At 36.9% G+C, this 13,555-nt stretch overlaps 1 protein-coding gene across 1 annotated transcript in view; it reads right to left on the minus strand.

The window, feature by feature from the left end:
- Positions 1-1,613: 1,613 nt before the first annotated feature.
- XPO1 (exportin 1) overlaps positions 1,614-13,555 on the minus strand; it is a 38,553-nt gene continuing 26,611 nt past the window's right edge. The window contains exons 13-25 of the mRNA XM_075707081.1: positions 12,992-13,130; positions 11,151-11,332; positions 10,161-10,317; positions 9,885-10,048; positions 8,950-9,084; positions 7,841-8,024; positions 6,238-6,344; positions 5,633-5,827; positions 4,461-4,629; positions 3,117-3,251; positions 2,844-3,003; positions 2,669-2,765; positions 1,614-1,906 (exon numbers count right to left, since the gene is read on the minus strand). Of these exons, the coding sequence (XP_075563196.1) occupies positions 1,760-1,906; positions 2,669-2,765; positions 2,844-3,003; positions 3,117-3,251; positions 4,461-4,629; positions 5,633-5,827; positions 6,238-6,344; positions 7,841-8,024; positions 8,950-9,084; positions 9,885-10,048; positions 10,161-10,317; positions 11,151-11,332; positions 12,992-13,130 (1,971 nt within the window). The 3' untranslated portion in view covers positions 1,614-1,759. The remainder of the gene's footprint in view (positions 1,907-2,668; positions 2,766-2,843; positions 3,004-3,116; positions 3,252-4,460; positions 4,630-5,632; positions 5,828-6,237; positions 6,345-7,840; positions 8,025-8,949; positions 9,085-9,884; positions 10,049-10,160; positions 10,318-11,150; positions 11,333-12,991; positions 13,131-13,555) is intronic.

Below are 13,555 nucleotides of genomic sequence, written 5' to 3' on the forward strand. Positions count from 1 at the left end.
AGGCAGAAGCAGCTGTGCTTTTTTAGGGCCAGCTAAGTAAAACAAGGGGAGAGATGTTCACCAACAGAAAGGGGCCAATACTTAAGACTGGAAACATTCCGGTCACAGCTAAAATCTACATGAACACTGCTAACCCATGCACTTCTACTTCAAAAGGAATATACAGCACAAAGTTAACTACAGTATCCAAACTTACATAAAACACCTCCACAGCTGTCTAACCTTGTTTTACAGCTCTGCATGAACGGCTATACTTTGCATCATAGTAACAATCTTAAGATTAGAGACCAAATAAATGGAAAAAACTTTGGGAGAGCTTAACATCAACTGTTAGAAAACAGAGACGAGACATTACAAAAATGGGGAAGCCAAGACTGTACACAATCTTAGTGTTCACACCGCTTTTCGTATCTGTACTTCATAAATCTGTGAAAATCATTTAACTACAAAACTTTAGGTAGAAAAATAACTGTAGATCTCGTCTACATGTGTTATTAACATGTACTAGCATCAACTGTTTAGTCAAGATACAGTGCAATACCTCTTTGAAATAAATTGCAAAGAGTCCAGAGAGAGCAAGCGAGCAAGAGTACCTTACTCCTGTAACGCAGCATGGAATATTTACTCGTGAAGGTAAGTCAGAACAGCTACTGTACTTCCAAATGGAACCCAACTTAGTTCACGTTAGCTTCAAGCACGGCCAAAGTCCTTGAGATGAGGCAAGCCAGAAGCAAGTTATCTAGACCTCAAGGAACTCTTTCTTCCTATGCCTTCAGGATACAAATCTTAAATACGATCACAGCATTTTCATCCAATAAAAGAATAAGCCGAAGAAAGAAAAATAAATGTAAACCAAGTTTATTTTGCTTTTAAGTAGTGTTCTTTAAGCACTACAGCATGGTAAACAATGTAAATTAGTATAAGTCATCTCAAAAGCCAGAGTTTTTTTTTTTTTTTTTTTTATTTTATGAGTTGTTAAAAAGATGCAGCCTATTCTAACAGGATAAATATTTTAACCATTTCACTTCGAGTTAATGAAGGCTCACAAATGAGCAACACTCCTCATTGAGGAAAACAAAAAGCTGTTGTCGACAAAGCGACAGCACACACACAAAAACAAAAGAACTGTGTAAAAATAACTAACTGTACTGTGTTCCCATACTCTTTAGAAGTTGCTTTACAATGGGATGATATGCACATGATCTTGCTGCAAACTTGCCATACAACTTGCAAATACATGTAGCCTAGCCTTACCACTCAGTCCAAAAAGCTGCTAACTGATCAAAACAAATGCAGCACTATAATCCTCTGCTTAACAATTAATTCAATCTGGTTTACTCATTACCTTTTTCTCCTAGACTGCAGGACAGACTAGAAAGAAAATGATCCCGAATTAAAAATCGATACTCTTACAGGAAATTGTATTATTTTGCAATATAGTCTTTTACAAGTTATGTTTTGCCTATTTTCCCCTTAGCCACAAAATGGGCATGAAGTAATTACTTTGAAAATGCCTTAATTTTCAACTTCATGCAAATCTAAATAAAGATGACCAAACAAAAGCTTAAACAATGGAAGGATATTTCACAGAAAATTTCTTATACAAAAAACACATAAGAAAAAGGGCCACTAGGTGACATTTTAATTTACAAATTGGCATCATTTTGGTCAACAAATATCCAAGTGCTGTTTTCTTCTATCACAACAAAGTAGCTGTACAGAAAGAAAACTGCAAAACTTGTTTTATTTTTTTTTTTTTTTAATCGCACATCTCCTCGGGAATTTCATGTGGATTAAGGATGCCAGGTACAGACATCTGAAGTTTATGCTTCTCCTCTTGAGCCTGCCGAAGGGCTGTTTCTCTTTCCTCCAAGAATAAGTCTGATGTGTCTTCACCTGCAAATTCCTGTATAATTCACAGAAAATCATTAGTTGATTGTCAAATGCTTTAGGCAGCACAGTAATAAGCTTCCAAAATCCATAATGATATAGAAAACATCTTCCCTTCACATTCCCTGCCAGAGTATTTGCTTGTTTTGCTTTCTGTTCCTAAGGTCAGAATTGATAAAGTATTTTGCATTCCTTTCTAAGATTTTCACTATGTGTTACAGAACAGGATGCCGTAGTAACCCAGCGTTTGGAGCGCATCACCATAAAGCAATAGCGTTACAATTTTGATATACAATTGAGACTGCAATTTTGAGATTGCAGTCTCAAAACTAATTTAGAAACTCTCTCCTACAATCTTCCTGAATTCTAGCATCTTCTGAAAAATAAAAGCATAGCATTACTCTACCAAGTTTCAAAACATGTCCCAATCCCAAGCAGAACTGAAACAAAACCTGGGTAAAAATCAGCTTGCTTTATTTCCCATTAGAGTAAGTTTTGCAGCCATCTTTAGACATACGAATTGTATGCACAGCGTAAAGCACAAGCGATGATGTTTAAGCCCAATTTATAAAGTTAAATCACACTGAAAGAGATTATGATACCCCAGAGTCATGCAAGCCGTTTGACAGAGTTCTCCCTACATTTTCAACAGCTCCAAAACAACTTGGGTCTCCTAAACAAACACTGAATGAACACTGTCCAAGTACTTGCCAACAATATCATCCTGCTGAAAAATCATTTTTCATTTCTTGAAAAAAAAAAAACATGCCACACATACCTTGATTTGGACCAGGAAATCCCTTAGGTGTTCCTTGAAGGCAGGAATATCCTGGTTTAAACTGAAGAGTCCCGTTACGAACAGCTTAACCTGGGCACTAAGAGTAAACACATCAGTTAGTATTTCAAGACATAAGAACCCACTTAAAAGTATTAAAGAATCACGGCACACTTACTCCTGCAGGTGAGGAAACGCAGATTTGAGAAGATTAGCAACATACTCCTGAATAAACATTTGGTTGTTCACTGGATTTCCAGGGTTTAATGGAGTACTTATTTTTCCCTCTTCTACTAAGTTGAACATGTATGCAAGGATGGATGCATGCATTGTCAAACCTGAACAGATCAAAGACAGATGTGCCATTATTATTCACAACAGGATGTGTAACATTATTTTGATGTTCAAAAGGATTGTTTTCACCAACCGGCTCATATATATGCCTTCTTACCAGCAGTGTGCGAGGTGTCCGTTACAACTGAGAAAATGTGCTGAAGGATATCACAGAAATACGTCTGATAGAAACTCTGGGCAGCAGTCTCTTCTTGTGCAACATTCTGTAGTAGAGTATAAAGTATTTGAAGACCTGGAAAACATGCATTAAAAAACTAAGTTGACCAACAGAACAGTATTAAAACTTCTGTGTGTATTTCTGCCTTTTCCAAAGCAATACAAATATCCCCAGAAATTCTGACAGGCAGCAAAAAGACAAGTTATTACATGTGCAGTTCTTTTCTCAGGCACCTCCTCAAGTAGCCACGAGAGGGCTAAAGCCACTTTTATGTGGCACACCGGTTTCATTCGCATTATTAGATGACAGAAGCATAAAGAACCAATCACATCACTTTATTGGTCCTAATGAAGGAGAGAGAAACCCTCTACCCAAAAGAAGTGTTTACTAGTTTAAGAAGAGAAAAATGTTTTAACTTCTGGAGTTACATGAAAACTTAAAATGACTTTACTAGGTGAAATGCAACTGAAAGGTATCTTTTATCCCCATCCCTTCCAAACACTGATACAAGACAATTGGCTAAAAACTAAATGACTTCACAACTATTTTTTTTTATCCAGTAAGTCAAGACACAGTGCACTAAGCTCAAGATGTTAAAAAATAATGTTTTTAGAATTTAAGACTTTTATATAGCCTCTCCTAATTTCCCTTGATAACTGTCATTCTGGAAGGCTTTTGAATTACTCAAGTCTGTTAAACAAAGTGATACACTCCGTGAAATTTCATCCTAAGTTTAAACAGCTTGCTGTTATCCAAAGGAAGCCTAACCCAGCTTCTTAACAAGCTAAGGTGTTTCCCTTTCTCTACGCCGTGGCTCACTCCCAGACCATGAGTTCAGCCCCCAAACCCAACCATTCACTTTTCTGCTGGACTTTTCAGTCGTTACTGAGCAACTGTCTTACTGAGGTATTAACTCAAACACCGCAGGCAGCACTACAAAAGTAGAGCTGTTACACCAGTTTTAGCAGCAGTGAGCTGTTGCATCAGTTCAGCCATTTCAGAAAAGTGCCAACCCTCACATGGGAAAGAAAGCAAGCAGAAACCGTAACAGTGCTCCCTTACAGCTACGGAGTGAAACAGCATTCAAGGATTTCAGCCCATTAATGTATACCTGGCTGACAACTTGAAGTTGAGACAGAATATTATTCTTGTGCAAATGCAGTACAGAATCACGTGACTGGAATGCTGAGTTTGACTAAAGAAAAAGATGCCAAGAAAACAGCGTTCTACCAGAAAATACCTGATACTGCGAACAAAGTCTGCATATTAAACACCTCCATTTACCTGTATCTGCAACATTTCTCATTGTATGTTTGAAAGCCCAAATAATAGAATCCAGAACAAGTTTGAACTGTGCAGGTGGAATGGCCAGGAATGCTGGGAAGCAATGAGAATTTACAGCCTGGAGTAGCAAGAAGAAGTTTGTTCTATGTTCAGGATATTCTTCAAAGTCCTAGAAGGAGAGGGGAGGAAAAAAAAAAAAAAGTCATGTTTCCTACAGATCCATTGTAAGATCTTCTGTTAAGTACAGCAAGTCAACAGCTGACATAGAACAGCATTTAGATCCCAGGTTTAAAATAACCTTAAATGCAAAGCAAAGGTTACATTTCTCAGTGAACTTTTTTCCCCACTTTTCCCCACCAAAGCTTGGTTAAGACCATCTTCTAGAGTTACACCACCTTGACAGGCTGAGCCACATTTCATCAGTACACAACCTTAATCACTACTCAGTCCACAGATAAACACAGATGGTCTCAACACTGGTTAAGCACTTGTGTTGCTACAGGGCTACAATTTCTGGCTACACCCTATTGCGAAGCAGCACTAATGCAGCTGGTAGTGCTCGAGTACTATGCAAATAACATATTGCACACTACAGCATAAGAACTGCATCAGCTATGGTATTTAGTGAGGAAATATTCAAAACGACTGATCAGTACTTATATTCATAAATTTTAAATACAAATTTTAGCAGTTAGTCCTACACTGCCATTTGACTGAAGTATGCTTCTGCTTCCAGAAGCATGCCACTCCAAGTCCCTAGAACAGAAAAATTACTGACGACTTAAATGGAAAGCTAGAGACATTTTCAAGGCAAGGAGATTAAGACATCCAGCTAGACAGCCAGACTTCAGAACAAGTATGTTTGTTTGAGCAGAAGCTTCTTCAAGTGCCACAAATGTACTTTGTGACTGCAAAGAAACAGGGAGATGATCCACAAGACACCACATTTGGAAATGATACTCACAGAAAGAAGGCATGAACCCCCGCTTAATTTGCGGAAGATGAAAGCTGTGTAATAACTCTACATCCACCACACATCGCCTCCCTTCATTGCAAGGAAAGGATATCTTTCACTTAACGGTGTACCAACAGCCAAGACAAGTACTCTTATAAAACCCCATTTTTTTGCCTTCAGTCACTAGGGAGATTAGCTGAAATTTAAATATAAATACCTTGTTGATCATATTTAACGTGCACTCAAAAACAGCATCAAATATCTGAGGTATTTCAGCAGTAATGTGTACACCCAGCTTGTTTACAATGATAGCCATAGTACTAAGTACTTCAGGTTCTCTGGCGGCTGGAACATTTCTCTGGTAGTCAATGAGAACTGCATCCAACAAGGGAGGAACAAAGTTTTCAGCTACCTAATTGAAAGAGTAAGCCATGGTTATAACAATGCAGTTATTGAACAAAGTCTCTAGCATACAGTTGATAGCAAAGTTCGTTGTTTAGTTACAGGCGATACTTTTCCTGAGGAAGTTGAAATGCGTTACCCTTCCATAAACTCCCCACCCTCTTTATCCATCCAGCAGGGCTTCCAATAGGGTTCTCTTCAACCTCCTTGATTCCCTTTAAGATTACTCACAGCTAAAATTAACTGAAGTATCTCAAATGTAGCTCAGGCTTACCTCTGTGTGATCATACTTTATATTTTACAGACCTCCTGAAACAAGTTCCTGTGACCAACTCATTCAGTCAACAGCAGAACAAAAAAACCCCAGAGTTCTTCCTAACTCTGTCTTGCAAGTTATTTGTGTAAAATAAATCTACTTACCATCTGAGGATCATTGGACCTGCTCACCCAGCCAGAAATTAGTTTTAAAGTTTCCCTTTTTACAGTCCTCATACTTCTAATCAAGGGCTGCTTTGTTACCATTTCACCTGAAAAGTTTTAATCCTCAGTTAATCGGGTAAGGTGTAACAAAAGGATTAACTTCAATTGATATTACAAAACAGAAAATGCTTGATTTTTATATCCAAACTACAAAGACTATTAAAGACTTCTTATGCATATTGAACAAATAAAAAACCTACCTCCCCATTCTAGCTCCATAGGTCCAAGCTGCCATTTAGCATTACAAAACTGCTACTGACAGTACCCTACTTAGAGTTCAAAACCAAAGCTGCAACTTACTTCTCAAGTAAGGGAAATAACGCATATTCACTTAACTACCTGGACTGAGCTTACATCTGATTCTCATTAAGCAACGGGGGAGAGAATAAGAAAGTTCCTAATTTCATCTAAGAGAAATAATCCTTCCACTTGTCTTTGTGTGTGAATTCCACACTTATCCTTAAGAAGCCTTATCCTTAGGTTCAATTTCTTACCCCCAAATCCTTGTAGTCTCATCAGCGAAACCTGATCTAATTAACTGCACAGCCATACAACCATTACAGTACATGCACGGGAACACCTGAGGAGTGCAGACAGGAAAAGACAGGTAGGATCACTCGTGCTGGCATCGGAGCCATCTCCGGCCAGATAGAGCCAGTTGGGAAAACATACTCCGAGGCAACCGCAATCACAGTAGTTGCTGATCAAGTAGCATGTCAGGACTACAGTCCTAGCAACTGCTTCCTAAACTTCACTCTTTCTGACAGGGACAAATTCTGGCCATTAGAGCTGCAAAATCAAAAGGTATTGATTTCTCAGCCAGTTTTATTCTGAATTCTGAGAAGCTACTTCAAGGTCAACCAGCTGCTCAGTTACCAAGCTTTATTTAACATTCACGTTTCCAAATACCATCATCTGCACTGGCAAGAAAACCGGTCATAACACAGAATCCAGTAACTAACTCAACCTTGTAATGACTACTACAGAAACACATTCTACTGAGGTGCCATAGGTATAGGTTAGGTAATTGATAATTCCTTCTCAATGATTGCAAGCCTGCTTTATCATGACTTTCAGGCATTTTCACTACAGTTACATGTCTGTAATAAAGTTACTTACTAGCACAGTATCGTACCAAAACCCTGCCAACATCTTTTGAAAAAATAAATTAGATTCTATTAAAGATAATAGTAATATTAATTTAATATTCAAAATTAGAGTCAGCTAAAAAAACCCCACATGCTACAACTCTGTCTCAGCAAGATGCCCATTAATTCTAAGTAATCATCTACAGTGTTTTGCATCTTTCCTAAACTTTGTTTATAGGTGTTTTTTGCTCCCTCTAAAATCAGGAGTCCTTTAATTGAATAAAACATCTGGTTAAAAGAAAAAAAAAAAAATCTAAGCAAGCACTTTCAGTCATTCTTCACTCCCCCGAACAATAAAATGAACACAGTAAAATTAGCCTACTTGGAACGTACTTTGAAACCTGATGACATACACTGCTAACCCCCATTTTCAGAAAGAACGTGGAATTTCTTACCATTAGCCTGAATAGCTGCAGAAATATTTTCACTTAGGCACTTGTACACATTCAGCATATCTAAATAAATTCTCCCAAGCTGAATCACAAAGGGGTGGCCAACTGCTTTACACGCTCTTACATTGGTTTTCAGAATGCTACCAAGCTGCTTAACTGTTTCAGGATCCTTCAGAATATCAACATTCTGTTTAAAAAAAGAAAAAGTCCATTTTGTTTAGTTAATTACACTGCCCTTTAACTGCCAATATAAAGGTGTAACTTTTAAACTATTTATCTTACACAGTGGTAAAGAACACATCGCTGAGGTTTACAGACTTCATATATACTGCTGTTTATTTCATGGCATTTGCCACTACCTCAAACAGACTCAGGATAAAACATCAATTGATTTAATTCTGCTCTTCTGCAGAAGTATTTTTGCTGGAGTGGTACAAGCATTACTCTAGCTGAAGAAAGAAAAACCCAAACTATGAAGGAGGAATTAGGAAGGTGAAAACAGACAGAAGTGGTCCAAAGGAAAGGTAGTCTGTTCTTGTTTTAAGAGGGAAGTCAGAATGAGAGAAGTAACTCAAGCTTGCTTAAGTTTCAGGATCTTAATTAGATTAACTCCAAATGGATAGATCTCTTGTGCAGTGCAAGACTATTGTTCTTTAATGTGTGGAGATAAAGTATTTTGAAAAGACTGAAAGAAATGGAAGATAAAAGTAAGACAAAGATGTACTTTAAGAGAACAATGGAAGAGAAAGGAGGAAGAGTGAACAGTATTTTTAGCATTTTAACTTTTCTGTTATTCAGAATGAAAACTCACTTCTAAGCCAGGTAAAAGGGCGCCTTGGAAAAAAACTATTGAAACATATTCTGCACAGTAACAGAAAGTTGTCCTTTAAATCAGATTAAAATCAGTATTTATTTTGTCATTTAAGTCTCCTCTCTCAAAACAACACTTTCACTGTCACGTCGATCACTGCTTTAGCCATCATTTAATAAAGTCCACCACAGCTGTGTACACTTAACGTCATGCCACGTGAAAAATAAACCCAGGGTAAGAGAAACATTGAGCAGATTTTCTTTACCTGAACACAGAATACACTTAAAATTTATGAGCTTACTTTTGTTGCCTGTTGAATTATGCTGTCCCACACTTGATTAGGGAGCAACATGTATTTTTCTATCAGATGCTCCTGCACAGTCTGGTCTGTCTGTGCCCCAATCATGTACCCTACTGCTTCATAGAATGTATGCACCTGATTGGAACAAGAAAAAGTCACACAGGAAGGTTAAAAAGGAGTAAGGAAAAATTTATGCTGTTCTGAACTAACATATAGTGAAGACTGAAAATGGGTTTCACTGTCTAAATATCTTTTCCCCCACTTGACTTTACAACATCCTTCTCTGTTCTTTCCTTACTTTCATCATGTATAAAACAAACCTCTGTACCCTTCCCTTACAAATGCCACTATATACATCCCAGCCTTTCTTCATTTTGCCATCGTACCCTGAAGTGACAAAGCTCAGACATATGCCACTTAACTCTTAACTATTACCAGACACGTTTAAACCGTGGACTGGATTACATCACTCCTTTAAGTACCTTTTGCCAGATGCCAGCTCCACTCTGCCTGAAGTTTCAGTACATTATTGCAACATCTCCGTGCATCTCACACGTGCACACTACACACTCACTTCATGAGCTGTGCCCTTCCTAGACATAGGCACTTCTGAATTGTTCCCCACCCCCCCTTCACAAATACAACAGCTATAAGTATACTATTAGAGTAGAATATCACCCTTTCCCGAAACAGAACCACAAAATTAGATTCAGAATCTTATTTACTTGTTAAAACATTCCAGAAACCAAAATTCCAACTAAATGCACTTTAATTCTCCTTCCAAGCATTCTAACTGAGATCTCAGTAATGCAACCTGATCACACTAACAAAAAAAAAAATTATAATTCAAGCCTTGAATACCACTACTACATTTCAATATGAAATAACTTTTGATTAGCCTTTAGGAATTATCCACAATGCCGAATTAAACATACCTGTTGTGGCTGAAGGTCACAGATGATTGTATTAATATTGTTCAAGATTTCATCAATAAATGGCATGACCTCTCCCACTTGAACCTGAACAAAATGTCGGCGGCATTTTTGTGCTATTTTTATGAAGGTATCACAAGCCATATCCTGGACGCCATCGTGGGTTTCTAAATTAAATCAAGTCAGTTACTGCTTTATATTTCCCCCCCATACCTGTCCATGTATGGGCATATTAAAAAAAAAAAAAAATTAAAAAGCAAGTGAAAAACAGATAATTACCATGCATAAATTCAAACAGCTTGTTGACTACTGTCTTCAAAAATTTCCAGTGAGCTCTCAAAAACCGTGGGTATTGACCTACTATATACATTATATTTGATGCAATAATGGCTTTATTGTCTTTTCCTCGCTTTTGTTCACAGAGTCCCAGGAGATCCTACAACATAACATATTTTCAGTTTCCTCTCCAAGTTTGTCCAGTTCAATTAAAAGCACTACAAGTATAAAATCCTACAAGAAGCTATATTAAAGATAAAGGAAAGAGGTTGCCATAATCAAGTTCAAAGTCCAAATAAAAACTAAAAAACCCCAATGGGTTAAGATTGGGGCAATGCAATTATTTAAGTTTCAGCCAAACCACGAACACCATGTTTTCAACTATGGAAACTCCATTTTAAATATAACTAAAGATTTCTGCAGGGGGGAGCTTCAACAAGCCTCACTGTATTGACTTAACATCAATAAAAATATAGATTCCACATCAAATAGAAGAAATTAAACTAAATCTTCTGTATGAATTTGTATGACTTGTTAAAATAAGGTCCATTACTCTTGTAAAAATGTTTCGTTCCTGCACTCCTTCTATGCACAAATTTACCAAAAATTCAGTTTGATCAATGACTATATGGAAACCAGCAAAATACCAGGCTGCCAGCTAGTTTAAAGCGTGGGTTATTTTGCCACTCCATTTCCAATAGCAATCCTGTTCCATCTCTTCCGCATCCCCAGAGAATAACCCTTCACCATAAACTGAATTTTAACCCTGAAGTTTTTACCCTGAAAAGACTATTTGGATTAATGCATTGTTCATGGCTAACGCATTTATCAGCCTTAAATTCAGGATACAAGATTTCCCATTAATTTATTCTTATCAACTTGCTTGCCACACAAGGTAGCTTACTATGAACATACAGCAGTATTTTTGTAAACTTCGTTTCTTGAGCATAAACTATGACATGTGACAAAGCTATTAGTTTTGCACCATGATACCTTAATTACTGTAACAAGGAATCTTTTTTCATCTTCTTCATGCATTGCGCCACTGATTGAGCCTATAGCCCAACACAGGGTATTCAAATTTTTCCATGACCACTCCGTTCCATTCACTTGATTGTGAAGTTTTTCAGTCATAATTCGTTCCGTGTCTGCATAATCCAGATGCGTAAGGTAAACTGAAAGACATCAATATCGAACAGGCACATTTTAAAGCAACAACCTGGATCACAACTCCATAGGCAAAGTTAAATTCTTCTAAGAAAAAGACAACCAAATTGTTACGGAAGTGCAATGCTTCTTTCCTAACTCATGACAGAACGAGCTAAAAATTTAAACACAAATTTGTTAAAACTGTATTTTAAAGACGGACAATAAATTTTATCGAGAATCTGTTTGTTCTAAGCGATCTCAGCAAAACACCACATGCAAGCAATGTGTGAAGTCTAAATCACAGAATACACATTCTCAGCTTTTTGTGGGGGTTTGTTTTGGTTTTGGGGTTTTTTTAAAGCTAATCTTAAAGATAATACACTATAAGCAATAGTTAACACCAGAAATCAAACACTAACTAAATCTGCATTTCCATATAAATAATCCCATACCTGGAAATATGACTAAGACTCAGGACATACAGTAATAATTTTAATACAATAAATTAAACATATAATACAATAAATCAAACGATTTTTTTTCATGTTCCATATGAAAAGTTATTAGAACAATTAATCTAATGCTGGCTGCACCTATATCACAAGTACAAAGGTGAGAATAAAAAAAAAAAATCCACAAACACTCTGCATCACACAGCTTTCCTCCCCACACGCTCCTAGTTCATAAACCTGTTACTAAACACTCAGTGTTCCCTTACAGCATTTGACAGAAAAATAGTTAGTATTGAAGGTTTGATGTCCTAAATATGTGGCCATTCTAATCCCCCCCACTGCCTCAAGTTCCAGTTAGGACTCCTAAATTTTTTTTCTTGCCTCAAAAAAAAAAGTTATCACTACAGTACATCAGGATTATCAATTCACTGATAAAACAGTCACAGTTGAATGTGAGGCTTCTAAAGATAACAGTATACACACACTAAAAATATATTACACTTGCTACATTAAATGCTACCGAAATACTTATTCTGGTGTTCTTCAGTGCGCTCACAGCTTTCAAGTTTTTTTCTACACAATAAGTATATTTTTGTATGTATCATTTTATATTTATTTATACATATCTACATGATATGATATTTTTCTACACAAAATTGCAGCTTTTGTACTTTCAAGCAAGGTCATTATAAGACCTTGGCACTAACTTTGGAAAAGATTTTTGAAGCTTAACTTCAGGCTGGAATTTTGTGTTTTGTTTAAGAATACTATAAAAAAAAATTTAAAAGTATTCAGAAGACCTATTGAAGGAAGAGATCATTTTTGCTGAGGAGTGCTTGGTCTACACAAGACTACAACTACAAGTGAAGTAATAACCAGCAAGTCCACTTCACAAATCCTTCCAATTTAACAGCCTTCTGACAAAACTAAGGTTTAATTGGATCTGAAACATTTTGGTAAAGGAAAATCAAAAGGTGGTGTTCAATGGGAAAAGGCAAGAGACAAAAATTAAGTAGCGTATTACTACTTAATCAAGTTATACAACACTACGTGCTTAAAACGGAAAACTTCAGACCAATACTGCCTCTTCCCTTTCAAGTCTGTGTACTACTCCTCACTGATCATCATTTTCCCCACACGTAATTCAGATCATAAGCTCATGTTCTGTAACATACATGCTGCTGTTGCAGCTGCACAGACCTGCAGCACAAAAATACCAGCTAGTACACTTACCCAATGTTTCTCTCATATTTTTGTACAAGTTTATGGAATCTGTATCCTTCATGAATTCTCGTACTACTTCCCCTTGATCATTTTCCACAACTAGGACTTCTTCGGGTTTAGCCATACGGCTAACCATTAGCAATCGAACCTGTATGTTGCAAAGGAAAGTTAAAATTGAATCAAACTGTAACAGGAAAATACGCACTTAGCTCCACAGGTGTTTCCAGAGCACTGTGGTCAGGCAGTCTGACCCAGATAAAGGGTATATCCAGCATTTCATGAAAAGCCATTAAAAATAGAGCCTGCTGATTCTTCTCTCTCTCCATGAACAAGCTAAGTAGTTAAAAACAACCCAAAACAAGCTATGAAGTATACTTTCTAGAGCTTCAAAACGCGTATGTAGTATCAAAGGTCTTTTAAAGACCACTTTTTCCATGCAATTTTTTTTTCCTCCAACCGTAACACTCCAGCCTTTATCTGTTTAATGAAACCGTTTAATACAGATTTATTTTTTTAAAAAAATTAAGTCTTACATTTTTAATAAGTATCTTAAAAGATCTGAAACACTGTATT

This window comes from Pelecanus crispus, chromosome 3, assembly GCF_030463565.1.
Source record: "Pelecanus crispus isolate bPelCri1 chromosome 3, bPelCri1.pri, whole genome shotgun sequence".
Classification (NCBI taxonomy): Eukaryota; Metazoa; Chordata; class Aves; order Pelecaniformes; family Pelecanidae; genus Pelecanus; species Pelecanus crispus.